The following is a 27,500-nucleotide window of genomic DNA, read 5'->3' as shown; positions in this document are numbered from 1 at the left end:
TAACAAGTAGCAAGCTGGCTAAAGAATCCTAAGGGACTGTTCCGTTATTTATAAAAGGGGCCACCGGAGGGATTTTGAGTGCTTTAATCAAAAGTTGCATGACCCTCCCCTGCCTGGAAGATATTTTTCAATAACCCTCTAGCAGACGTTTCAAAAAAGACATGACCCTCCCCGGCTAATTGTCGATATCTTCCGCCCACGCTCCATTCTAAAATCAACCTCTGCTTTCTGATCTTACACGTCACACTTCGCCAAGATGGTGGCCATTTCAGTAGATTTACTCACTAACATTGTTGTGGAAACACAATAAGCATGGAAACTAAATGCACACTTCCTGCAACTGCATTAGCCTACTTGAAATAAGTTACTCCTCTAGAAAGTATTCACATGAAATAAAACAATGAAACATTGAGACCATTCAACAAAGCACACTGGGTAATAACAAATTCAACACATGAACTGGTTGCTATGGACTCGTCTCTAGGCTTCCTCAGTCACTGTAAAGCTACCGAAGCTGAACATTATCCAAAACTCCATTTCTCAGACGAGCGTTAATTTGGGAGCTTCCATGCTACCACTCCTTCCTTCTCAAATGACTTGAAAAGGCTGTACAATTTCACAAATAATCACAGGGACCGAAAACTACCTAACATACCAACTTTTTCCGGGTTTATCACGTATTTGAACTTTTCCCTCGCTGTCTTGCCGTTTTAATATTTTCCTGTAGAATATCCCATATTACTGTAATACTCTCAACATTAGTCCTGCCATCTGGCCTGTCTCTGTGTTGTCCTGTTGTTACCCCCTTGCCCTTCCAGTGAAACAGATGTATTCAAATCATCGTTTTGCTTGCTTGAATGCGAACTTAGAGTGATGTTAACCTATTTAAGTTAACGACGTGGTTGTCGTGAGAGCACGATTCATTGGCGCTTGCAGTGTTCGGCCGTACAGTATGTCTACGTGCGCACCTGCCTACCATCAGGCTACTCAGCTACGTAGACAAAGAATTTCCCCTTTTTGTATATTCACTCCATGTTGGCCTACCATAACTTACAACTCTACACTGTAGTAGACCATAAACTGGCTATTTATATGAAATAACCAAATGTATTTGTTCAACTTTATGAAGCAGAATTACGCACTGCTACTTGGAACGTAACACATTTCTGTTTGCACAGGAGAGAGAATGACAGGATTAACAAATTGCACTTGTTGCTGGTTACCAATAAATAGGCTACTATATATTTTTTTGCAAACAACAAAAACAGAAAGGATGGAGACAGCAAAGCTAGAGATGGGCAGGAACAAGGTCAATTAAATGCTTGTCAAAACGTTAGGAGCTGGATGTGTGGATGAATGAAGCACAAGTAGGCCTATGCTTTATATGTTAAGCATGCACTATACCCTTCCAACGTTAATGGGGACGAATGTTGACATTTTCTGTATTTTGCGTGAGAAATATCCCTTTATTTTCATTGTTCAATGTTGACAGCTATGGAACGAAAGAGAACGTTATATGGCGACAGAAATCAACAATCAAACAAGCCACTTTGATTTTTTGCTGTTTTCATGAATACAAAAGATGGTGACTTCCAGACAAAAAAAAAAAGTAAAAATACATGACCCTTCCCTATTTTCCTCCAGTGGCCCCTTCAATAAATGACGAACAGTCCCTAATTTCTTTCATCTGCTCCTTCATCAGCTTCTTTGCATTGCTTTACTTGATGGTGATGCAAGTCTTAACTGCATTTTCAGAACACAAATGGGTGAGACTGGATCCTAACAAGATGGTACCAATGAGGGATGCAGTAGGTGATACTCCACCCCCTCCACTGAAGCAACAGATTTGTGTCATTAGTGCCAGTCGCATGAAATTAGCTAATTAGAAAGTCGACTCCACTGCAAACACAAGGCAGGAGAAGAAATTTCACTTTGGGTGACAGGATTTTTCCCTTCTGGTTTTCAGTATCATTTCACTGATGAGAATGAACTTGTTAGCATATGCACCGTTTGAATGAATGCATATAAGTTAGCACTATATTACATTATTCTACTGAATCATATCTAAAGGGAAGGGGTTTCTGTGCATGAGTGTGTGGTGTGTGTGTGTGTGTGTGTGTGTGTGTGTGTGTGTGTGTATGTGTATGTGTGGGAAGGGTACTCGCCAGTAGATCACGGCATCATGTGGAATGTTAGCATAGCTGTCAGGCCCTTAATCTTCCCACCAAGGAAACACAGCCTGCAAAATGTCATCTTCCCCATTTGTGCACGTGTTTACACTCTCGGCGGGTTCAATCGCATCCCGTTTGACAAGTCATTATCACTCCTCTCCTTTCAAAAGCCGTGTGTAATTAATCCGAGCCAAATTAAACAATCCCCCAAAAATGCTTTTTTTTGTTGCTTTTTTTTTCAAAAATTGGAGGGGTTTACAGCAGAGCTGTGGGTGTCTGTGTTGTTTTTGGCAAGTGCATAATGTGGACCGCATGCTTTTGTTGTGTGTTATGTGTGTGCTCCTCATCCATTAATATGTGCTGCTATTCTCCATAAGGTAAAAGCATTGTCACGGACTTCAAAGGTATATAAGCGACTGATTCAACAGATGATTGGGGGAAAATGTCAGATTAAATAACAGAGAAGCGTCATGCAAAGGGCAAAACAAATGTGACAAAGAATAACCTTGCGTCCTATATATCCCACTCTCTCTCTTTCTCTCTCTACCTATCCCCCTCTCTCTTTCTCTTTCTCTCTCTCTCTCGTTCTTCTTTTCCATTTTTCCCAAACTTATCGTCCTCATTCACTCTGCTTTCCTCCTCATGCATTGATTCATCATGTTTCCCACAGCCTACCGCCGGTGACACATATAAAATTACAGGGGAGCTGCTGCCCTTTCCTGTGTGTGTGTGTGTGTGTGTGTGTGTGTGTGTGTGTGTGTGTGTCAGAATGTGTATCTCTCTCTCTCTTTATCTGTGTGTGTGTGTGTGTCAGGATGTGTATCTCTCTCTCTCTCTCACACTCTCTCTTTATCTCTTTATCTCTCTCTCTCTCTCTCTGTATACAACTTTATGTGTGTGTGTTTGTGTTTATGTATTTGTGTGTGTGTGTGTGTGTGTGTGTGTGTGTGTGTGTGTGTGTGTGTTTGTGTGTGTGTGTGCGTGTGTGTATGTGCCCGCGTGTGCAAATGTGGACGTCTTTGTACCTACTTATGCTGATTTAAGAGCACCAAGAGAAATAAACACATACACACCATGTAAAAAAACCCTACTGTCCTATATACTGCATAATGAAACAAGACCGAAGGGTGATTTAAAATACACAAAGGAGGGAAGCAGAGAAAATAAAGATATTGCAGAGACATAGTGTGTGTGTGTGTGTGAGCGAGGAAGAGAGACATAGTGTGTGTGTGTATGATGGAGGAAGAGAGACATAGTGTGTGTGTACAGTATGAGCGAGGAAGAGAGACATAGTGTGTGTGTGTGTGTATATGAGCGAGGAAGAGAGACACAGTGTGTGTGTGTATGAGCGAGGAAGAGAGACATAATGTGTGTGTGTGTGTGTGTGTGTGTGTGTATGAGCGAGGAAGAGACACAAAGAGAGTAAGAGAGTTGGAAAAAAGACAGAGAGGACAGAGAGGTAGGAGCCAGAGAGAGAGAGAGATGGAGAGAGAGAGAGAGTCCACTTCTAGCTGTGCATATTAATCTAGCACCGCAGTGTCCCGTGCTGCTCTCTGGCAAGGTCACCTGAGATTATCGCGTGAGGCCATGACTAAACAGCCCGGGCGCTGATTACGGAGGACAGCCTCCATCCTAGCCACCGCCACCACCACCGCCACCCGGCCAAGAGGAGATCCTTAATAAATGATCCCTTTTTCATGCATTCCATGAGCGGGGCGAGAGGGAGTGGGAGGGAAGCCGCATACATGAATGCTGATTACAGATGTGATGACATAGCTGTTACTCTCTCTCTCTCTCTCTCTCTCTATCTCTCTCTCCACCCTCTTGTGCTCTCTCGTTCTCACTTGTGTGCTCTCAGTGGTGGTGATGCTGCAGTGAGGCTGCTGGTGTGGGTGGCCGGTGTTTGAGGGGAAACATAAACTCGCCTCCGGGGCTACAGTTAGAGGACTAACCTCCAGAGGGGGATGACACCACCGTTTCCCACACTCATCGCGCACACCCCAGCCCCAGCGCTGAGGAGGTCTGATTGTATCCTTTCTTTCTCTCTCTCCCTCTCTCTCATTTACTTTCCTCTCCATCGCCTTATTCAGTCTGTTCCATATTAAACACAGTGTCCTTTAACAGGTCTATTTTAGAGCCTTGTGTCTGCGCAGACTGCTGTGGCTGAACAGAGCAACACACACACACACACACACACACACAAACACAGAGAGACAAACACAAACACACTCACTTACCCACAAATGAGTTTAAGCCAACGGCTATCCTATAGCATTAATGCAATAAGACTCTGGCCCACTGCACAGATCATGAATACTCTTCCCTACTAATAACACACAATAACAGCATCCCAGCATAACCATGTGCACAGTAATCCATCTGAAACAACACCTTTATTACCGCTTTTGTAATAACTTGCAGCATAACCATTATTGAATTATTGTGAACATCTGTTCCTCGATTTACTTTTACAGTCTGTACTATTTCACTGGCTTATCAAGTGTCTTACTTGTACATACATGTTGTGGCAATTCTGTGATTCAAATTGCTACATGCTAGGCCCCTTCCAACACACGCAAACACACTAAAGGACTGAGTGGACACTCTACAAGCCCCACCGAGGCTGGACATACTGTATACTGTGGTCTGTCAAGCTACTGCACAATTTATTTTACATATTGATCCGATCCTAATGGAGGGCATAAAAATGTAGATTAAGTGTTGTCACCCCTTCTGTATAAATCCGTCATAACCCCACTAGTATATCTATCCCTTCTCCATTTAAGCCGCTGTTAATGGCAAACTCTTCTCCTCTGGACCCATGGATGACCGTGCCAATAAGCAGAGGGATAAACCTTATTTCGCTAATGACTGCAGTCGTTAGTTTACTAACGCATGTATGCGGGAGTCTTTGATGTGGACAGCGAGACCCGCTTTGCATGGGAAAGAGAAGGGGGATCAATTCCATGAGCTTATTAAGATGGCAAAACGTTTTCAGCTTTTCAGCGCTTTAAAACTCAAGCCCAACACCTTGAATTAAAATAGTATCTGTGTTTGCGGTTAATGAATTGCATGGCAGCGTTGGTGACGTGAGGATAATGACTGCACTGCAAAGTCCTTCCATTTATTTTTGTTATCAGGCCAGTCTTGTAAACAGCTTCTGCTGATTTCCATTTGACAAGCATAGTCGGGGTGTAATGACTTATTTTTTTTTATTTTATTTTTTATTAGAATTAATCTGCCTAGCAGCGATTTCTAGCAGATAATTAACTGACACTTTCATCTTCATTCTAAATGGCATGTTCATTAACAGACGGGTGGCCTCTGAAGGGGGGAGGACATTTTAACGTTTCTTTTAATGGCCGTAAACCAACACATGGAACAATGCTGTTTGGAAGGGGGTAAAAACGATCACTTTCAAGCATGTGGTGTACAGCGAGGCGACGGCTCCTTCCTGGAGGATAGCAAATGGCCCACTGCACGGAGGCAAAGGTAACTGATGTGTGATTGGTCGTGACAGCAGTAGAATGCATACCTTACATTACCTTGGTCTATTCTGGTCTGAGAGTAATGGAGTATGATGGCCTACTAGGAGACACTCACTGACTCACACACATTCGCTGACACACTATAGTTCATCTTCTACATCTCTCTACCAATCCAGCTATCTATCCCTCTATGTATTCATTCCTCTATATATCCATTCCTCTATCTATCTATCTATCTATCTATCTATCTATCTATCTTAATAGGAGTTTATCAATAATTAACTTGAAAGAGAATGATTAGTGACTGGACGGGGACACAGAAAACCTGGCGTTCATTTCGGGGAATCTGTAGCAGTGACTTAACATAAAATATTGCGCAGGACCAAGATTAACAATCGGAATGGTTGAAGTGGAATGTACGGCCATAAATAAGGGAAAATCAAATCGACTCAATCTCATACCTGACGGGGTGAGTTATCTCCCTCTCTCACATGTCCAAAACTCAATATCGGGTAGTGCAGTCCGGCTGTCAGTGCTCCTTAATCTTGCTGTCAGGACAGCAGATATATTTTAAAGAGGATTGCCATATTTTCCCCTTCTTCGCTCGGAATTGCCTGGCCGTTCTTCTCGATCTAACTCCAGTTCCGTCTTCTTCCTGCCTCATTATCCGGCAAAGGTGCATCTTCCTATTTTGAGGCGCTTTATGGTCAGCCTCTCTCTCTCTCTGTCTCTACTAACCAAAGGTGAAAGAATGATGGTGAAGTGACAAGTCTGGCGGTTAAGATGGGCCATGAAGGAGAATGCGTCCCGCCGTCTGTTTGAAGACAGCTTTAAGCAAATTGACCTTGGTGAGTACTTTCAGGGAATTTGGATATCATTCATAGTCACCTGATATAGAAAGACCTCTACGCAAGTGTGAAGTCTCTCCTTCAACCATCTTTTATCCACATGAAGTAATACAAATAAAATCACCACACATCCGGAGGATATAGATGCTAATATAGCGATTGGATCAAAGATGTCAAAAACACATGACAGCAAGACATAAAGAATATCTTGTGCTTACAATCTGAAACATGGCCTGCACAATCTAAGGGGCATTAGAGAGGAGGCATCTGTGGGAAATGGAGAATTATCTGATTGATCCGGGGGGCAGTCCCATGAGGGATCACAGATTGGGGGTGCCTCACCGAAGCCACTGACAGATGGATATTCTGCTCTCTCTCAGCAGGCTTGATGGAGATCCGGACGGGGAAAGAAACTGAATCAGCCGTTAAGACAAATGAATATAAATCCCTCAGTGAAGGGTCAAAGTGCAAGCGGCGTGACAGAAGGAAAAAACAAAATCGCTCGCAGCACAGCGGGGGGCTCCAATCTAGAAACGTGACCGTAAATCAAACTAAGCAAGATGAAGTACGAGATGGTGGGAAATGATGTGTGCTACTGTGTGTGTAAGGGAGAGAGAGAGAGAGAGAAACAGAAAGAGAGAGAGGGAAGGAGAGAAAAATGGAGGGAGGGAGAGAGAGGTGGGAGTAAGAGAGAGAGAGAGAGAGAGAGAGAGATAGAGCTAGCTTTTATGATGAAAGAATAGAGATAGAGTCGAGCTGTCCATCACTCCAAAGCACTTTCAGTCCTCGGGTCTTATGTGGCAAAGGAAAAAAAAACCATGGTAATGTATGCACTTTACCCTGCTCTTGGTAACTTTCCCCTACGCCTTTGTAGGAAAGAGGATTATAGACAACTCTGATGGACAAGTAAGTGTACGTGTGTGAGTGTGTGTGTGTGTGTGTGTGTGTGTGTGTGTGTGTGTGTGTGTGTGTGTGTTGTCTGTCTGGCTGAAGCCATCACTGCAGAGTCAACATTAGCACTGCATGACAGCGCATTCAGCCTGATCTTTTCCCCCCACAGCGGCCTTAAGCCGGCAAGGGGCCAGCCACACTTAGTAACCATGGCGACAAAATACTAGACCTCGACGTAAGCTGATCAATATCCAAATCTTTAATGAACTTGAAAATGAAAACTCAAAACAGCTCATACTGCTCAACCCCTTCCCCTTTTTTTCTTGGGGGGGGGGGGCTAAACAGACTGTTATGTAACGGCTAAGAAAGAGAGAGAAAGAGATCCTCATTGAGCATAGAGAGATAGATACAGAGAAGGAGTGGGGGAAGAGATAGAGGAAGAGAGAGAGAGAGAGAGAGAGACTTGCATTGCTACTGCAATTGTCTATGATTATGCATTTGCCCTTGAATTACACATGTGCCGTGTAAAATGTGGTTAAATGTGGTGCACTGTGTGCAAGGGAACTGTGGATGAGACCAACCTCCTGTCTTCCTTGAGGGTGCAGGGACTCCAGCTCTACCTACTGCACCAACACACACACACACACACGCACACACACACACACCTGCCGCCAAACGCTTCATATTTCTCCTGACTCACCCCACACTATACTGTAGGCTACATTTCTTCAAATCTTCTTTCCCGCACAGTTCATTACCTTCTCCCTCTCTCTCTCTCTCTCTCTCTCTCTCTCACTCTCTGTCTCTCTCTCTCTCTCACTCTATGTCTCTCTCTCTCTCTACCTGTCCATCACTCTCACCCTTTTCCTCTCCTACCTTCATTCTGCTGTAGTTCTTTTTCATTCACTCCCCCCTCTCTCTCTTTTTCTCTCTCTCTCGCTCTATCCCTCTCTCTTTCTCACCTCAGCCTCAGCCTCTCTCCTGCCCTCTCTATTTGCATATTGCTTGCTGATGAGTGCTTTTCTCTCGTGGCACTGCTTGTTGCCCTGGAGTATTCTTGTCAGGCATCACAACACAATACAAGAGATGAGAGACTACTGCTCCTTAATGGGAAGATGTCTCCCCACAGGCTCCATTGCCTCTCCTCTTCCTCCTCCTTCTCCCTCTCCTCCTCATCTTCCTCATCCTCTGTTCTCCTCTCTCTCTCTCTCCTCTCTCTCTCTCTCTCTCTCCTCTCTCTCTCTCTCCTCTCTCTCTCTCTCTCTCTCTCACTCTCTGTCTCTCTCTCTCTCTCCTCATCTTGCCTCTCTCTCTCTCTCTCTCTCTCTCTCTCCTCTCTCTCTCTCTCTCTCTCTACCTGTCCATCACTCTCACCCTTTTCCTCTCCTACCTTCATTCTGCTGTAGTTCTTTTTCATTCACTCCCCTCTCTCTCTTTTCTCTCTCTCTCTCTCTCTCTCTCTCTCTCTTTCTCACCTCAGCCTCAGCCTCTCTCCTGCCCTCTCTATTTGCATATTGCTTGCTGATGAGTGCTTTTCTCTCGTGGCACTGCTTGTTGCCCTGGAGTATTCTTGTCAGGCATCACAACACAATACAAGAGATGAGAGACTACTGCTCCTTAATGGGAAGATGTCTCCCCACAGGCTCCATTGCCTCTCCTCTTCCTCCTCCTTCTCCCTCTCCTCCTCATCTTCCTCATCCTCTGTTCTCCTCTCTCATCTCCTCTCTTTTTTTCTTCTTCCTTGCTTCCTTTCTCCTCTCCTCTCCTCTCCTCATCACCACACCTCTCCTCTCCTCTCCTCTCCTCATCTTGCCTCTCTCTCTCTCTCTCTCTCTCTCTCTCTCTCTCTCTCTCATCCGTCCTCTGCTCCCCTTCCTCTTCCTCCACTCTAGTCATTCTCTCACTCCTTCTCTCGTCTCTCTCATCTCCGTCTCTCCTCCCTACTGATTCCGCTCCTCTCGAGCTTGTTTTTAAAAAAAAGCAAATGAATAAAAAGGAGGCCATGGGTCTCCAGGGGTGCCGATTCTTATATAACATTATAAAAAATTCACACATCACATGTTCTTATTACAGAGCAGGAAAAAGGGGCCGAATTGGATTGGGAAAGGTTGGTGTGGGGGGCAATTGCTTATTAAAATAGCTTGAGAGAGCAGAGGAGGAAGAGAGGCTCTTCTAAATGTTTCCTCCAATCAGGACGCTGTGTGGGAATGCATGCGCACACAAACACACACACACACATACGCACAAGCACGCAAGGACGTGCGCACGCAGGCAGACAGAGGCAAACGTAAAACAACACAAGATAAGGAACGGCCTCCATGGAGCAGACGCAACTCCCGCTATGCTTTCTCATGCCTGGCAACTCCCCCAACAATTCCCTGTTGGCACGCACACACACACACACACACACACACACACACACACACACACACACACACACACACACACACACACACACACACACACACACACACACACACACCTCCCTTTCCTTTCCCCCAGCAGCCACTAAATAATGTGTGCTGTATCACTCGGGCACAGACTCATTTCTCCTTTTTATTACTTCAGTGAGGTATTTTTCCTCATGAAAAAACAATACGATTACCGTTAAAATGAGCCTGCTTGTGACGCCGCACGCTACCCGCATCATTCATCTCCTACCCAGACGCCCAAGTCGAGCAGTTTGGGGGGTGGCGGGGGAGTGCAAGTGCGGAGTGTTTTTCAAATAAGCCCAAGACTTAACTGTACCTACGATATTGAGCTTTAATGAAAGGCCTTTACTTCTTAATAGAACGGCTTTATTTCTGTTCCAGGTCGCTCAAGAGATGAAACAACTCTAAAATGAACTAGTGTGTATTAAGCTCGCCTCCTCCACCATCAACAGAGCTAATAATCTACCGCCCCCCCCCCCCCCCACCCACACACACACACACACACACACACACACACACACACACACACACTTGAGGCCTTGAGGCTTTGTTCTGGGGTTAGAATGGAGGGGAATAAGGGCCGTCGTAATTATGACAATGGAGTCATCAGATGGTTCCCCTGCCTCAGGATCGGCTGCCTTGTCCGACTGGAAATGGAATACAAAGAATTGAATGTTTACTGTTGTTATTTGGGAAATCAGAGCCATTGTTTGAATTATGAATGAGCAGCAACCCTTGCTCGTCCAATTTCGTCTTTCTGTTTTGTTGTTCTCTCTCTCTCTCTCTCACTCTTTCTCTCTCCCTCTCTCTTCCATTTAACAATCCCTTTTCAAATGTAGTATCTGGTTGTACATCAGGACCACCCTGGATACCTACGGGGAGGCGCAGGGAGGATCCATGGAATTCACAGAGGCAGACTCAATGTGTTTCAATCTCATCAAATAATCTCTGAGGCCTCCGTGGGAGAGAGAGAGAGAGAGAGAGAGAGAGAGAGAGAGAGAGATAGTCAGAGGGAGAGAGAAAGAGAGAGAAAAAGAAGAAACACAAAAGGGGAGATAAGGAAGAAGACAGGATGGAGGGAGGGGAGGAGAAGGAGAGGGATGGGGGGGGGGTTGGCAAGGAAGGTGGGGGCAGATAAAGGTCAGAGGTCAAGATATCCTCCTTTTCGGCCTTTCATAACCACTTTACCTGTTATGTTTATATCCTCTCATAAAAACCGGATTAGAAATAGTGCACTGTCAAGTTTAAGTATCTCGTCTGTGTCCCTCGCCTCGTTCTGGTGGCAACAGCAGCAGCAGTAACAGCAGCAGCGATGCCAGCGATGGCAGTCATTTGGAAACCGCACATGTGAAACAAGGCAAATGGAAAAAATAAAAAAAATGCATATTAGAAAAGCTTCGAAGCCAATTAGTGAATGGCGCAGCATTTCCAGAGGTGTTGAAACAGCAGTCCACCCCTGCACTGGTGTCAGTGTAGCCGACAGGCTGACATCATTACTGGGCCCCCACGTTGTCGCTTGCTCAAACACACACACACACACACACACACACACACACATGCAAATGCGCACACACACATACATACTGACACACACACATACACACACAAAATGTGCACACACACACACACACACACACACACACACACACACACACACACACACACACACACACACACAGAAAGCTCTGGCCAAACTAGGTCAGGCGGAGGGGTGGAGAAAGAGACACAAATGGCCAGTCCAAGTTTCCACGAGGGAATCAGACATGCGCTCAGTCCTCGGCTTGGGAATAAAAAAAAAGAGAAGAACAAACAGGGGGCTCCAAAAATGGCCGCCGACACAACCAAGCCCTGGAGGGCGGCTGAGACAAAACATGGCAAATGAAGCATTTCGCAATCGGCCAGATGCTGGAGGGGGAGGGCTTTATACCGGCTGCCTTTTCCCAATCCATTTTTCCCTTTCTCTTTGGGAACTAAATTCCGAATTCCATGCCAAAAAATCAAGGCATTCACATCAAAAAACACATCCGTGTTACAAATCTCCAACAGAGAGTGCCAGTCTTGGAGAAAGAGAAAAAAAACAAGCTACATAACATGCTTGCCTTGCCAAGACGTCGAACTTTATCACTACAAACTCTTTCACTCAACTTGAGAGCAATTTAGTGCTTCTGTGCCCCCTCTGCAGTGTACTTTTAAGAATATTCATCTCATGGTTTTCTGTCAGATGTTCTTTTACAGAGTATAATTCTCTTTGTGCACTGGTACTGTAGATAATCATCCTAATTTACATTTGGCACAAGCTCAACATGTTTATTTATTTATTTTTTTTCCATTCTTATTGAACAGCCGTATACAAAAAGCAAAATAATATATAATCACCTCACCACACACACGCATGCGCACACGTACACGCATGCACACGACACAGGTACACACCATCACCCATCACAACATCTCCAGCTCATTCCCTCTTATCGAAATGGCATTTTCTTTCCTTCAACGTGCCACATGCACGTTGGCGTTCCTTTTCCCTCTCCTCTCTAGCTAATCTTTCTCTCTCTCTCTCTCTCTCTCTCTCTCTCTCTCTCTCTCTCTCTCTCTCTCTCTCTCTCTTCCTCTCCCATTTCTAGGGACTAATCCTCTCAATTGGAAGATTTGCGGGATAACATGTGAGGGTTGGATTAATTAAGAGTGCTTCAGACAGCTGCTTCCTGTATCTGAGGGCTGTGGCGGTGGCGCGTTACATAAGTTATTCATCACAAAAAATAATAATATAAAAAAAAATAACCCACTCCGTCTGCCTCGCAACGCTTATTTCGGTGAGTGAGTGGGCCCAGCCGATCACGTACCAGGGGTCAGGCTGGAAAAAGCTGGCCATTTATATTTCGCAGTATGGTTCATTTGGAAGGCGCCAAGCTCAAGCTTGGCAGACATCAATCGCCAGGCGAGGTCTGTCTGCTAACAGGCCCGATGCAGAGGAGAGAGGAAACGAGCAGAAGGAGAAGCGAAGTGACTGAAGTTATGGAGTGGGTAAAGACACAGATGTTGAGAGAGAAGAAAGGAAAAATAGCTTTGTGTGTGTGTGTGTGTGTGTGTGTGTGTGTGAGTTTATTCATCTATCTGAGTGTGTAGTGTAGAAATAGCTTTGCTATCATCACCATCCGTCATCTGTTATTTCCTTGCACTGTTTATTTTTTTCTGAGGTGGGGGTGTATGAACATACTGTAAGAGTACTCCCTTATAAGTCTAATGAGTGTGTGTGTGTGTGTGTGTGTGTGTGTGTGTGTGCGTGTGTGTGAGACAAGGCCACTGGCACGTGCTAATGATGCTCGAGTACAAAAGCATCCTCCTCCCACCGTGACCTTTACGGCTAGCTGGACAAAAAGCGGCCCCGGCGTGTTCTGCACTCTACCTGTGATTGTGGCGTGGTGGCCGTGGCGTGGCGTGGCGCGATGGCGTGGCTTTGGAAGAGGAGAGGAGTAGCGCCGGCACGAGGCCTCCCGCTGCAGCCTAACAAACAAATCAAACCGCAGGACTCCTTTGGCTCGCGCTGCTCAGGCGCAGCAACGGGAGCCATCTGGCATGGAAGTTTGTTATCTTGTAATTAGCGTGTCAAACTGACACAGTGTTATGTGCAAGCACATTCCGACATTTAAGTTCAAGAGACATTTAACTCGTACACATAGTTCAGATCATATGACAGAATCTCCTGTCAGCGGGACAGCTGATGTATTTATCATGCTTAATATTTGTGGAGTTTCTAAAAAAAAAGTAACATTACTGTCAATGTCATCAAACTGTCATAAAACATTAGTAAGAAGCAGTTTCAAATGTGGGTCATATGCTGTTGATCATTGTCACGGGGGACACTTTTTTAGTTGTGTTTTTTTTTCTTTTGAGGGGGGGCATTGATTAATATAGAATAATGAATTAAATAAAGACTTATCAAATGACAGCACACATGATACTCAAGGGGCAAATTCCTCATCCTCTCTCTCTCTCTCTCTCCCCTTCTCTCTCTCTCTCTCTCTCTCTCTCTCTCTCTCTCTCTCTCTCTCTCTCTCCCCTTCTCTCTCTCTCTCTCTCCCCTTCTCTCTCTCTCTCTCTCTCTCTCTCTCTCTCTCTCTCTCTCTCTCTCTCTCTCTCTCTCTCTCTCTCTCTTTCCAGGTCCCCTGAGGAGCCTGAAATCTCCAGTGAAAAGATCTGTGGGTCTCCACTGAACAGAAAACAAACCACACGCTGCCATCACTGATCCAGCAGCAGCCACCAGCATCCTGCACAGCTCTAGTGGCCAACCATGTTAATGAGAAATCAGAAATTAATTAAGATTAAAAACTCCTGTCCCCAAGGTGAAGGACTTGATTATTGTTGTGTCATGTAAATCTTCCCTAATCCTTCAAAAAATGGAAGAGCTGGCCAAATGTGCCTTGTTTTTTGTCGTCCCCAACGTGCCAACTGTGAATTGAGGATTTTGTTTCTATAAGCGATAGCGTGGATTCCGCTGAAAATGGTAGAGTGGAGCATTCGACTCTAAAAGGGCAGAACCGTGAGGTCTTCAACTTCAATTCTATCCCACTATTGTGAGGCATCACGTTTTCCCTTCAGATGGGCTGAATTTCTGAGAGACACTTGAGGGCTACACCTTCATTCAGAGGCCCCTCTCACCTGCCTCTGAGGCTAAATGTAAGTTGACACTTCTGTGGAAAGCTTCTAGGTGGGGCTCACCGCTGTTGCTGCACTGGAGGTGTTAAGTGAGGTCGCTGGGAAAACGAGTCGGGACTGTGGGTGGAAACAAGGCGACAGACGGTCAGGAGCTCTCTCTCTCTTTCCCTCTCTCTCTCTCTTTCCCTCTCTCTCTCTCTCTCTCTCTCTCTCTCTCCCTCCCTCTGTCTCTATCCCTCTCTCTATCTCTCTCTCTCTCCCTCCCTCTCCCTCTCATTTGCTGCCAAGTCTCAGTCCTAGAGAGTGTGTGTGTGTGTGTGTGTGTGTGGGAGTGTGTGCTGGAGTAGGGAGGGAGGGGCGCGGTGCCCATAGGTGTCACAGCCGATTACCGCAGGCTTCAAAACACCGCGTTAGCATCCCGTCCTGCGCCACGTGCCCCGTGTCTGCAGGAGTGGCGGACATGATGGGTGCCACAGGTCATCTGGCTGAGGTGTCGCGCCTCCTTAGCGTCTGATGCTCTGACCTCGGCTGTTCTCGGCCCGTCTTCTCCTCGCCAGGGAGAAGATGTAGGAAAGAGGCATGACCCGGCTGGAACATCACGGCGAGGACTACAACCACGAACCATCATTCTTCTGCTACTACCAGGGCACTGAGTGACAAGCTAATGGCCAATCATAGTGACAAGTTCAGGGGTGTTTTGAAGGGCAATCACATTCCCTCAACCAAACCACATGGCTGCCCAAAGTACAGTATCGTATGAAAAAACGAACAGTCTGTAGGCCAAAGCTGTTAATGCACAAGCGCAAAATAACAGGCTATATGGGAATGCATTACATGGATTTAAACAACAAACACACATACACACACACACACACACACAGACACACACACACACACACACACACACACAGACATGCATGCCTTTCATGTGTGCACACATATAACCATACATCCTTTTACATACCTCTGGGGCCGAGGTTCAAAAGGAGGTCTGCCCGAGCGCCTGCCCCTACAGTGGCAAAAGAATAAAATAAAATAAAAATATAATAAAATAAAACCATGCCCAGGTCACTGTGACACCACAGCGCCATTCTCTGTCATAAATAAAGAATGAATAGATGAACACTGGCTTGGAGGCAAGCCAAGCAGCCTCCTGCAAAAACAAATAAACAACGAAAGCAAAATAAAAACAAAAACAAAAAAACAGCAGTGTTATTGTCAGGCCCCTCTATTTGGCCCTTATTTCTATTTATTTATTTATTTATTTATTTTCTCCCCTCCTTTTTCCATCCTGTAAGGGGTTGAGCCTTGTTCCTACTGATATCAACACGCTGCAGTAATGTACCCCAGCAAATATATGAAGTAGTAAAAGTTGACTCCTGATAGATGCTGAGGGATACAGCGTGCACTGGGGACCCAGATTAGTGCCGACTGCAAATAGGGTCCGAGGACTTTGTCAGCACGGCTAAGATCCATTAAGGGGCTTTTATGAGCAAGAGTATCAGTGGGCATTAGAATTAGTTATTTTATAGCAGTGGTAGTAATAAAGTAGAGGAGGGAAATTATTAGCGTTTGAAGCGATGGCGACATTTCTGAGGTTCAGCAAAGGGGATGGGGGATGGGGTGTGTGGCATGGGAGAGCCCATTTATGTCCCATGATGCATTGCAGCTAATATCAGAGAAAACAGGTGCAGTAGACGAGCTGCATATCCGTGCCAGGCATCTAGACTGCTGGAGTGAATGTTCTTCAGAGGCCAATATTTGTTTGGGTGGAGAGGAACAGTTGAAACTCGTTTCCAAGCAGATTGGTATTCATCTGCTTTGCATCGGTTGTATTAACCGGGAGAACATGAATCATGTTGAATATGCATGCTCCCTGTGTACATATTCCATGCATGTATGTATGTATGTATGCATGCCCGCATGTACATGAGAGTATGAAGCCATGTGTTCTTTGAGCATTGAGTCTCTTTGAAGTGAAATGTCAGTTGAGGGGAAAATGTATTTGATCACACTCTTGGTAGCACCATTGCTTCATTGTTTTGTTTTTTCACACCCCACTCCAGAACAGGAACTCTTTGTCTGTGGAACGGATATGAAGCGAAGCAACAAAGGAGACTATAAGCAGGAGATCTGTGATCTAACGAGAAGGGTGAGCGAGTTCTAACAGAATTCTTGGAATTCTTTCATGCGCATCTCTCAATTTTACATCACCCTCCCTATCCCTCGGGGCAACTACAGTGCTCCCTTTAAAAATAATAATAAAAATAAATAAATAAATAAACAAAACATAACTTTAAATGTAAAATATGAACTCCAAAGGAAATGTGGGAAGACAGGCTAGCAAACTCACCAAATGAAAAAAACATAGCGCAATTCCCCCGACTTCATGAAGTGATCCAAAACACCAGTATTTGCATTTCTCTGAGGGAGATGCGTCATTAACATGCTACAGATATGGAAACTATGCCGTTTGTTTCACTTGCATAACTCTACCAGTTGTAGTGCCCACAAAGAGCTACTTCAGGACAATGGTGCAGACAGCGTGAGAACAAAAAAAAACATACACTGAAAGGTTACAGCATAGGCAGCAACTCAGACGAGTGGTTTCAGCGCACAGCAATCCCATAATCCCAAAGGGACTTTAGCCCCTTGTTTACAGTTGGTGTACTTAAAAAAAAAATAAATAAAACAATGTGTATTTTTGCTCTCCATGAAGCAGTCAATCTAATCCACCCAGATTTATCACCATAATATTATTGAATATAATTTCCACTTCGTATTAGAGAGATTGTGACCTGCATATAAACAGTAAAAGCTAAAATGTGTTTAAATGCGGAGGGTAGGTCACCCAGGGCAAATCTCTGTTATGCTTTGAGGGAAAAAAGGATCAAAATGTTCAGCAATAGAGAATGTCTAGTCTTAAACCCACCCAGCGACCCATATTATTCACCTGTGCCCTTGCACAAAAAAAAAAAAAGAACCTGAGGTTTTTCCAATTTTAAAAAATCCATTTGGAAACCAGTTGGACCTTATTATACTTTTGGGGCTAATCCTTTAGGAGTTCGCTCAAAGGTGCTATGGGGTATCTCACACCTAATAGAATGCTGAGGGGACACTGTAATTGCACTGGACTTTTTTTAGTGGCTGTACCTATTCCAAGAGCAAAATGGTATGTATGAGCTTTTTGGGCCTGTTCTTCTCTTGATGGATGGGGAGAAACTCTGATGTGGGCACGAGAGAAACCCTCATCTAGTTGACAAGACCTTCACAGAAGCCCTCAAGTATGCATCAAAGGGCTGATATATACAGTGCAATGCATGTCTCATACTGCCCAGAAGGTACCATCATAAGGTACCATGACGCTAAACTGCAAAGCCACTACAATCTTAGCAGCCATCAACAAAAGAGGCGAAGAGAGAGAGAGAGAGAGAGAGAGAGAGAGAGAGAAAGAGAGGGAGAGAGGAAGAGTTCCCTGTATGAGAAGAGTGTATCAAACCAATTTACCTCAAATTGTATGTTGTCCAGCGAAAGCCACTAGAGCTCATTTCACTGTGTAGCTACACCAAATAGAATATTTAACACAGCAGCCTTTGATACGAGGGCAGCCTTTCAAAACGTTCCAGCAGCCACCTATATTTTAAGTCGCTTAATATGATACACCAAAGCAAATTGAATAACTTTATATTCTATTCAATGGCGGGATTTAGTCAATGTTTAAGGCCAGAGATAAAAAATGGACCTTTAAAAGAGGAGAAAAAAAGAAATATTTATTCTTAAAGGGACATACTCAAAGAGGTAATGCATGTTTATCAGTGATAAAATTATACATGTTTCTTCAGCTGTAACTATCTTGCACATCTTAATAATTGAAATACTCCCAAGCGCAACCATGTCAAGCTTAGCATGTAAGTAACATAGATCCTATGCAGACATGCTTCACACTAAATTAACTCTACAGTATCTGATAATGATGTGCAGAGAGAGGCAGAGAGTGAAGTGAACTTACAACCTTGTGCCACTGCCACTGACAAGATATAAAGAATGTTCAAAAATAACATAGATTAGCACTAGCATCTTTGCTATTTCATGAAATACAGCTATAAGCAAACAGAAACATTTTGGTAAATGAAACATAAATATGGCGACCTCCGTACACCAGTATGGTAGACATGCAAGTTTATATGGTACATTCACAACCTCATCCAGCTAACTAACTGTTGGGATGTAAAAACTGACATATTAACCTACATTTTAGCTGCACCAAAGCACTATTTTCCAAAATAACCAGCTAAAAGGGTGGAGGGGAAAAAAATAAAGACTGAAATTCCATTGATTTGTTATTTCACCGCATCCGTCTCCCCATTCCTCTCCACGGCACCGCTAAGACCCAATGAACACATTCTTTTTCTGCACATGAAGAGCCAGGGCGCACGCACCAAGCTGAATCCATTAGTCTTGCCATGTCTCAGTGACTCCTCTGTCTGCTCGCTCTACATGCAAAAAGCACCGTTGCCGCCGCCAACGCCACCGTGCACCTTCGCACCGGGACACCACACAGCACACAGGATTCAGATATGAGGACCCTGCGGTCCAAAGACGGAGGGGCAGAGAGCAATCTTGCAGAAAGGCTAATAAAAAGGCGTTTTTGGGGAATAAGGGACCGGAGCTTCGCATTGTGCCGAGGAGGGGATTGAGGTCAACTGAGAAAGGGCTGTGTGTGTGTGTGTGTGTGTGTGTGTGTGTGTGTGTGTGTCGGCAGCCAAAGCGCCTCGATGCGGGTTCCAATTCATCACATTTTGGAGAGGTCATGCATTTGGCTGGCACACCCCAGCCAGAGTGTAAAATATATTAAATTATATGAAATGATATTAAATGATTGTGGTATTAGCTTTTTTTAATATGCCCATACTAAAACTGTGTTCAACTGAAACACGGTACATGTCCAATGCACGTCAATGCATGGATCCACCTAAGTAAAATACGCATTTATGCCTACAGTATGCAGGAACAAGAGGAAGTGGAGGTTAAAATGGGGATAATTCAAGAGGAGATGGCTACTATGGAATGTTCCAGTGCTAAGTGGAAAGATTGACTGTGTCTTCATCAACCCCCTTCCGCCTTCCCCAACATTAATTCTCCTTACGAAAATGACATGTCTTCAAACATCATTAGCAAAGGTTCCACTTCCTCTTTCCTTTCCATCCCCCTGCCACGCGCGCACACACACACACACACACACACACACACACACACACACACACACACACACACACACACACAAACACACACACAAACACACTGGGAAGTAATGTAGTGTATCGTCTCTAATATGCTTTTTTTGGGGGAGAGAATAGTGTAAACTACAAGCTCTAGGCTGATTAGGAATAGTGAGTGCACGCTGAGAATATTGAGCGAATGATTATTTTTGGAGCATGCCCTGTTGCTATCTGGAGTATGGAAAACACTAAATGGAAGGCTTTTGGCGGAAGCGGGCTCGGCTGAATTAGCTCACAAGCAAAATCAATTACGAGTTCCTCTTCCATTTGTTAAGCTGACTGACTCGCATGTGTTTCTCTGTCGGGAGGCTGGGAGATTGAGTGGGGAAAGGAAGGTGGGCTTGTGTTTGTGTGTGTGTGTGTGTGTGTGTGTGTGTGTGTGTGTGTGTGTGTGTGTGTGTGTGTGTGTGTGTGTGTGTGTGTGTGTGTGTGTGTGCACAGAGAGGGGTTTGGGCTGGGTGGCTATGGTGTGGCAAGAACAAACAGTTCTACACTCCCCAGTGCCTTGCTAACTTTCTTAAAAAAGTTGAATGTTTTACACCTGCATCCAGAGACAGGACCATTTTTAGATGAACAAAAAAAAGTGTGTGTGCTATTTGTGTTGCTAAAACGTTTTTCTCCAAGGCTGAAAAATTGCTGTACAGTTGTTAGCCAAAGGACGGTCAAAATGGGAGCCATAAGAGCCCTTGAATACGATTTCAACAAGCCTCTCTTTTTTTCCGCTTAAAGAAAAATTGTGTGAGAGCTGTTTCTCTTCTGCTGCTTGCTCCTGACATTAACCTTGCTCTGACATATCTGCGCCTCAAGTTCGGGCGAGCTCTCTCTCATGCTGCTGTGGTGGGGCACTATCTTTCCCCTCCCAACTGGCTTTTCTCTGTATCCTCCTCTAACCATCCCACCCTCCACCTGCACCACCACCATAACCCCATCCTAACCCTCACTCCCAACCTCCATCCCAGTTTCAGCTCTCTCCACCTCAGCAGAGTGGAGCATTAGTGGGGCTTCTGTGAGCCTGCTCGAGTCCCAGGGTGGTGTGTTTTTGGTGAGGGCTGGTTATTGGTGAGCGAGAGAGAGAGAGAGAGAGAGAGAGAGAGAGAGAGAGAGAGAGTGCAGTGGGAGGCAAATGGCTGCAACAGACCGTGCTGTTTACCAGGGCAGCAGTGCGGTGCCTGTGTGTTCAACTCGGGTGGAGGAGGAGAGCCATGTGAGCATGTGTGTGTGTATGTGTGTGTGTGTGTGTGTGTGTGTGTGTGTGTGTGTGTGTGTGTGTGTGTGTGTGTGTGTGTGTGTGTGTGTGTGTGTGTGTGTGCTGGGAGGGGTGGGTGGGTGGGTTTGTGGAGATGGGGCTGTGGAGATCTTGAAAGAAATGTTACACATTCCGCTGTCTGCTGCAGTCTTTTTAATAATTAACACCAACTGTATCTCTCTCTCGTTCTCTCTCTCTCCCTCCTCTGTCTAGCTGTGGGGATTGCTACATTAAAAATGCTGCCACAAAGAGAAGAAAAACTTGAAGAATGAAACTCTTGTTGCACTCTTCCCAGATATTTTAACTCCTATCTTTTTTTGGGGGCAATTTTTGCATATGCTATTTTGTATCATCCTATTTCTCCCAATTCCACTGGTGAATGAGCACAAATGCAAAGAACTATTCCACTGTATACTACAGGATGTTAGTCCAATCCTGGCACCAATGGCACATGAGTGAGGATCCCAGTGTGGATTTAGAGCCCCAACCCAGGAACTATCCCACTGCATCAATAACTGCTGCAGTCTGAGCTCAAAAGGCGTGTTACCACTGACAGGCTTTCGCAGGGTGAAACATCAACGTTCGTGCTAATATAATTAGCATGCTGATTTAAAAACGGGATATGCCGCCATTGTGTGGGTTTGGATTGGTTAGAATTGAATTTGTATTGTGCTATCAACTGTCGGAGGATGCCTCATCTGTGCGATTTTTAAATAATGCATCTTGTTCCAGTAGTGCTTAGGCTTCTCGTTGGAGATTCACATTATGACAAATGTATGGAAATGAGCAAACGCATGGAGAGGAAAATAGGACAAGTACTGTCTGCTTCATCTGCGACAAACTCCACTGCACAAGTCCCATGTTCCACTCCATTAAGACGACACAGATGTATTCACCTGTTGTGCGCTTTATTGTTTCGTAAATATAGTCGCATGGTGCATGGCTTAGCATGTATTTTTAATGATCGAAGGATTTCACTGCCATCCCTCCTCTAAAAGCTATACACCCCATCGTGTGTCAACAACAAGCAGTTGCTATGCAACTAGTAATGTTTATGCAAGGGGGAACAAATAGCGGTTGCTCGATCTTATTTTTACACACTTGAGATAAGCGACGGAAGTCTGTGACTGAGCTCACAGCAGGAATGTTGAACTGAGGATCGAGACATCTTTTTTTTTTTAGAAGAAGAAGCGGCCCAGAAAATATCTGTTTCATAGAAGTCATTAACCATGACCCCCCAGGCCTTGGGCACCCACACAGAGTTTCTCATCAGCTCTGGCTCAAATGAGCTCCGGTGCTTTGAGTCTCTGCCCTGCATTCTGGCTCTACATACCACCCCCCACACGCACACACACACACACACACGCACACACACACACATCTCTCTTCCTCCTACCTGACTACAGCCAACGAAAGGGCCAGGAAACCCAAAAGAGATGCGGCTGGAGGGGAAGGGGTCTGTACTGTCTTGCCCCCCACCCACCCTACCCCACCCCGTTGGATGAGGCAATCTCTCACAGACACCGTGTGGGCCGAGCATCCAGGTCCCCAGCTGAAGATTAATGGGAGTCGGCCAGGCCTTAAGTCCTCTCCAGGCGGGAGGGCTCTCAGCCTCAGCAACAGCAACGCCGCACAGCAGAGAATGATACTGGAGAGCTCTGTAAAGAGTGTGTGTGTGTGTGTGTGTGTGTGTGTGTGTGTGTGTGTGTGTGTGTGTGTGTGTGTGTGTGTGTACATGTGTGTGTGCGTGTGTGTGTGTACATGTGTGCGTATGTGTGTGTGTGTGTGTGTGTCTGTGTGTGTCTGTGTGTGTGTGCTGGGGGGATGCTATGTGTGAGTATGTGAAGCCAAGATCCATCTACTGTACCCTGACTGTGCTTCCTGTTTCTGTGTCCTTCACTCCCTTTCTCTCTCTCTTATTTTGTGAATACTCAATCACAATACTATTGTAACACACACACACACACACACACACACACACACACACACACACACACACACACACACACACACACACACACACACACACACAATGCCCCATGCCAGAGCCCCCGCCCCTTCTTCTCCAAGTCTCCTGAGATAGCTGGAGACAGATGTTACTCTGATCTGAGCCAGTGGGTTAAACTTCACCTCGCTTTTGCTGCGGATTTACTGAACACCAAGCAGAAGGCATCAGGAAGCCCAAAAGCTGTCAAAGAAATCATTAATAGGGGGGCATGAGGGCGGGGGCTGGCGCCCCTGCAGTCTGGGAATGGAGCGGAAAATATGTTAATGGTATGGAAATAAACCCAGCATACAGTGCATCTGGTTCTCCAAGTCTAATTACTGTAATTCAATTACAGATCTTTTCCTGGTCAAAGAATGTTAGACTACATTAGACTCAACCCACCGTGCCAGTTTCTAAATCAGTGCTTTCACAGAGCATGCTGTGGATGGTAGCCGGGTAGGTGATACACAATCTCTAAACAAGACATCGTAATAGAATGCAGTTCCTTGTGGATATTTTGCATCCTTGTCTTTCAGTATTGTCAGAGGCTACAATCCAAAAGAGTCCATTTACTTTGACATGTAACCACTTGCGTATTTGAGCCATTATCTATGACTGGGGTGGCAGGACACAATTCCGCTTTATGATTCTGAAAACACATTTGTCTCAATCTGCATGAGTTTGAGAAATTCATTCAAATCGTTGGGTGGTCAGCAGTGCACACAAACAGACTATAGAAAGTAGGAGAAAAAAACACAGTGTGGCACAGAAAACAGATTTGCGGTATCATGTGCGTGCCTGAAATACAATATGTGCACATGACAGGCCTGCTGTTGCAATCACTAGCTCCTCACGTCTCTCCTCTGCATCATAAACACATTCTTCTACGGCCTGCAATTTTTCCCCCAGTCACATTTCCACCTAGTTGAGGGCTAAAACACACACACACACACACACACACACACACACACACACACACACGCAAACACACACACACACAAACACACACACACACACACACACACACACATACACACACACACACACACGCGCGCGTGCGCGCACACACGCACACACACACACTTCCACCTACAGTTGAGAGCTACACACACACACACACACACACACACACACACACACACACACACACACACACACACACAATAACCACACACACCTCCCTCCTTGAGTCCATCCTTCAGTCGGGGCTGATTTTGCAGGCCTGGCCCATGATTGCTGAAGTGAGGCAAGAATTAAACAGGAGAAGCAAAGTAAAGGTCACCAGCAGTGATGAACTTCTCAGGTCAGGTAGCATCAAATTGAACATTGATCACCCCCGGAGAATGGATCAATCCTATTAGGCCGACGTCTGCTCTTAATACACCCATTTGTCTATGGTACAGAGCCTCTCTGATGTCAGTTAACTGAGAATAATACCACCCACGGATGTGTGTACACCAATTGTCCGGCAGTAAATGAAGCTTGCAGACACACTTGCTTTTCTTTTTTATTTTCCTTTTTTCTCTTTTTTCTCGTTCCATTCACACCATCACGCACACTACCAGACACACACAAACCATTCGCGGCTCACCGTTTCTAAGGGTTATTGGGGCCTTAAGTGCTGCATTTGGATTCCTTCCACTCTGCAAAAGGTTTGGCAGATAAATATTTTATTTTGCATTTAATTGCAGTTTATGGCCTGAAGCGGATTACTAGACAAACTCTAATATGATTTCTAATGGTTATTGTCTCTCTGTATTCATTTATATGTGTACTGTACATACAGTATAATAAAATAAAATAAATACATACTTTATTTTTTTCTTACATGCTTTTGTGAACATCTGGTGCAGCAAGAGGCACAGAGATGCAAACAGCAGCACCCATGGGAGCTGTTCTCTCCCCCATCCTCTCTTGTTCCAGATGATATATGTCCTTGGAGCCCATACGATTATGACAATACAGCTGTGATGGTGCATCGTGGGTAGCTGAAGAGTGGCATGTTTGCAGTAAAGAACAGACGAGGCAGAGCTATTAGCCCCCTATGGTGCTATTTGAGTTCTGCTCCCCGATCCCACTCTTTGCTGCCTTTCGCTTGTCTAACTGCCTAACTGTGACCCTGAGGGGACACCTATGAGCCTATAGGGGCCAAGGGGAGGGGAGGATGAGGGAGAAAGAGGGAGAGGGAGGAGGGTGGGTTCCCATGGTGAGGCCTGGAAGCTCTGGAAGCTCTGGGGTCCAGTGAGGGAGACAGTGGCCTTGACTTTACCTGCTGCATGTTTTTGGAGTGCTGTATTCATCAACTGAGCGAACTATGACTCTCTGTTTGTTATTTACTGAAGCCAGGGAGGAAGTGAGAGTGTGAAAGAGAGATGGAGAGGAGGTGAGGGACAGAGTGGGGGTTGGAGGGTGGTGGATCGTGATGTATAGATCCAAGAAAGAAGCCCAACAGACACACTCTCAGAGCATCCAACAGTATCCTTCAGAACAATCGACTGACCAGATGGAGAAAAAGAACCCCGTCTCCCCAACACACACACACGCACACACACACACACACACACACACACACACACACACACACACACACACACACACTGCACCAGCCAAGGACCTTTTCAGTCAGAACATCTCCTGCAGGTGCACAGCTAGAGACTTGCATCACAAGGAATACATCCAATCAAAAAGCTGAATTGATTTGTGGATGCGCACAGAGTGTTGCCCCATCTCCATGCGCCATGAGGTGGAAATCAGAGCATTGAAACAGATATCATGTTCAATTAATCTCTGCAGATTACAGTCGGAGCGGAGAGCTGCCACGATGCTAGCCGCCGCGCTACGCTACGTTGGAGCTTTTGACTTTGAGCAGAAACAGTCTCCCTCTGCCTTCTCCTTACTCTTCCTCCTCCTCCTCCTCCTCCCCTCCGTTTGCGATGGGCTAATAGCCGAGTTTATGTATTCCCTGCGTCTCCAGCCCGAGACGTTTCTCTCACATTATGTTCCAAGTTATCGCTTTCAGACTAAATTTGCCAGTTGACATTTTGGACCCTCCGCCAACAGGACTTCATGGCTTGAGGAGGAGAAGGAGATGGACGGGTGGGGGTGAGGGTGGAGGAGGGAGAGAAAATTCCCCTGAGCGATACTTTCATCAGCAAACTGTCTGTCTTGACCTTCCCGCCGCTCCTCAAACAATCGTGGCTGGCGCGAGGAACATGGGTAAACTCGTCGCTCCCCAATCTCTCGGCTATCAAAAGATACACGGATGCAATTTCTCTGCCCGCTACGTGCCAACTGGAGAGGTGGTGGTATGCGCGTGTGTGTGTGTGTGTGTGTGTTTTTGTGTGTGTCTGATTGTGTGAGTGTTTGTGCGGATGTGTGCCCGCAGGGGAAACTGGCATCAGGTACAGCTTTCTCCCCCGTTGCCCATCTTCCTGTCGTCGCTGCTGCCAACGCCGTCGCCGTTCGCTGTCCGCCGTTCGCCGTCGCCCCGACACAACCACCCCCATTTTTCCATCACCGCCACTGCCCACCACCACCGCCGCCGCCGGCGTCGCTGCTGCCCCGAGCGTGACTCTCCAGCTTCTCGAGGCCGCTGATCGCCTCTACCACTGACAGCCCACATGGGAGCGGGCCCGAGTCGTGGAGGCGAGAACATCTGCGCGTGGCATATGGAGCCGGCATGGAAGAGAGGGGCTGGGGCCACGCCGTGGGACCCCAATCTCGGTGATGGATGCCGGGCTTTCCGCGGCGGTCCTGCTGGGGCCTATTGCGCGCCTATGCTAGCGAGAGGAAGGGAAGGGGAAGCGACTGAGAAGAGATTGCAAAGGAGAGAGCCAGACAGAGAAAACGAGAGAACAGGAGAGGTGGAGAATGAGAGAAAAGAGTGCAGGAGAAAAGAGAGGGAGGTAGAGACACGGAAAGACAGGAACATAGATAGAGAGACAGAGAAAGAGAGAGAAGCAAGGCCTCATAGCTCGTTTGTGTTTACATCTGAAATTACGCAGCATCTCATTCCTCTACACCACAAGAACAGACTCTTCTCCCTGAAACGGTGCAGGGGAACCGCAGTGATCTTCTGACGCAGACACTTCAGTGTTTCCCCCTCCGGCAAAGTTGAAGAGTTTAGTCTCTTTTTGCTACTCTGTGTTTATATAAATGTGTATATATATATATCTCACTCTGCATCATAAGAGTGTATCCAGAGTCTGAAGCTGTGTTTATATAATTGTGTATTGAGAGAACATTATGCCCAATATTCCAATATGTGGTTTAATGTTCTGCATTTCTCATTAGTGGGTCAATTTGATACTAAAAGTATGGTTCTATAATGACTGTATGATATCTGTACTGTCCCTGTGTATATCTGTGTGTGACTATGTATTTAGAGATAAGTGTGAATATTATGACTTTGCAGTGTTTCACTGTTCTACATGGCTGCGTCAGTAGCTATCTGCTCCGGATTGCCAGGTTGCCACTAATCAGAGTCAGAGTCAGATTCA

The 27,500-nt window shown here is 45.6% G+C and overlaps 1 protein-coding gene across 7 annotated transcripts in view; it reads right to left on the bottom strand.

The window, feature by feature from the left end:
• The window catches only part of il1rapl1b (interleukin 1 receptor accessory protein-like 1b), a 297,593-nt gene that overhangs the window by 189,641 nt on the left and 80,452 nt on the right, over window positions 1-27,500 (bottom strand). For 4 of the 7 annotated variants that reach the window (XM_048235266.1, XM_048235270.1, XM_048235267.1 and 1 more), the window contains exon 3: window positions 15,454-15,498. The exons of the other annotated variants lie outside the window; for them this stretch is intronic. In XM_048235266.1, the coding sequence (XP_048091223.1) occupies window positions 15,454-15,498 (45 nt within the window). The remainder of the gene's footprint in view (window positions 1-15,453; window positions 15,499-27,500) is intronic. 7 annotated transcript variants of the gene reach the window in all.

This window comes from Alosa alosa, chromosome 23 (genome assembly GCF_017589495.1).
Source record: "Alosa alosa isolate M-15738 ecotype Scorff River chromosome 23, AALO_Geno_1.1, whole genome shotgun sequence".
NCBI lineage: Eukaryota > Metazoa > Chordata > Actinopteri > Clupeiformes > Clupeidae > Alosa > Alosa alosa.
This window is presented reverse-complemented; position numbering and strand designations above follow the sequence as displayed.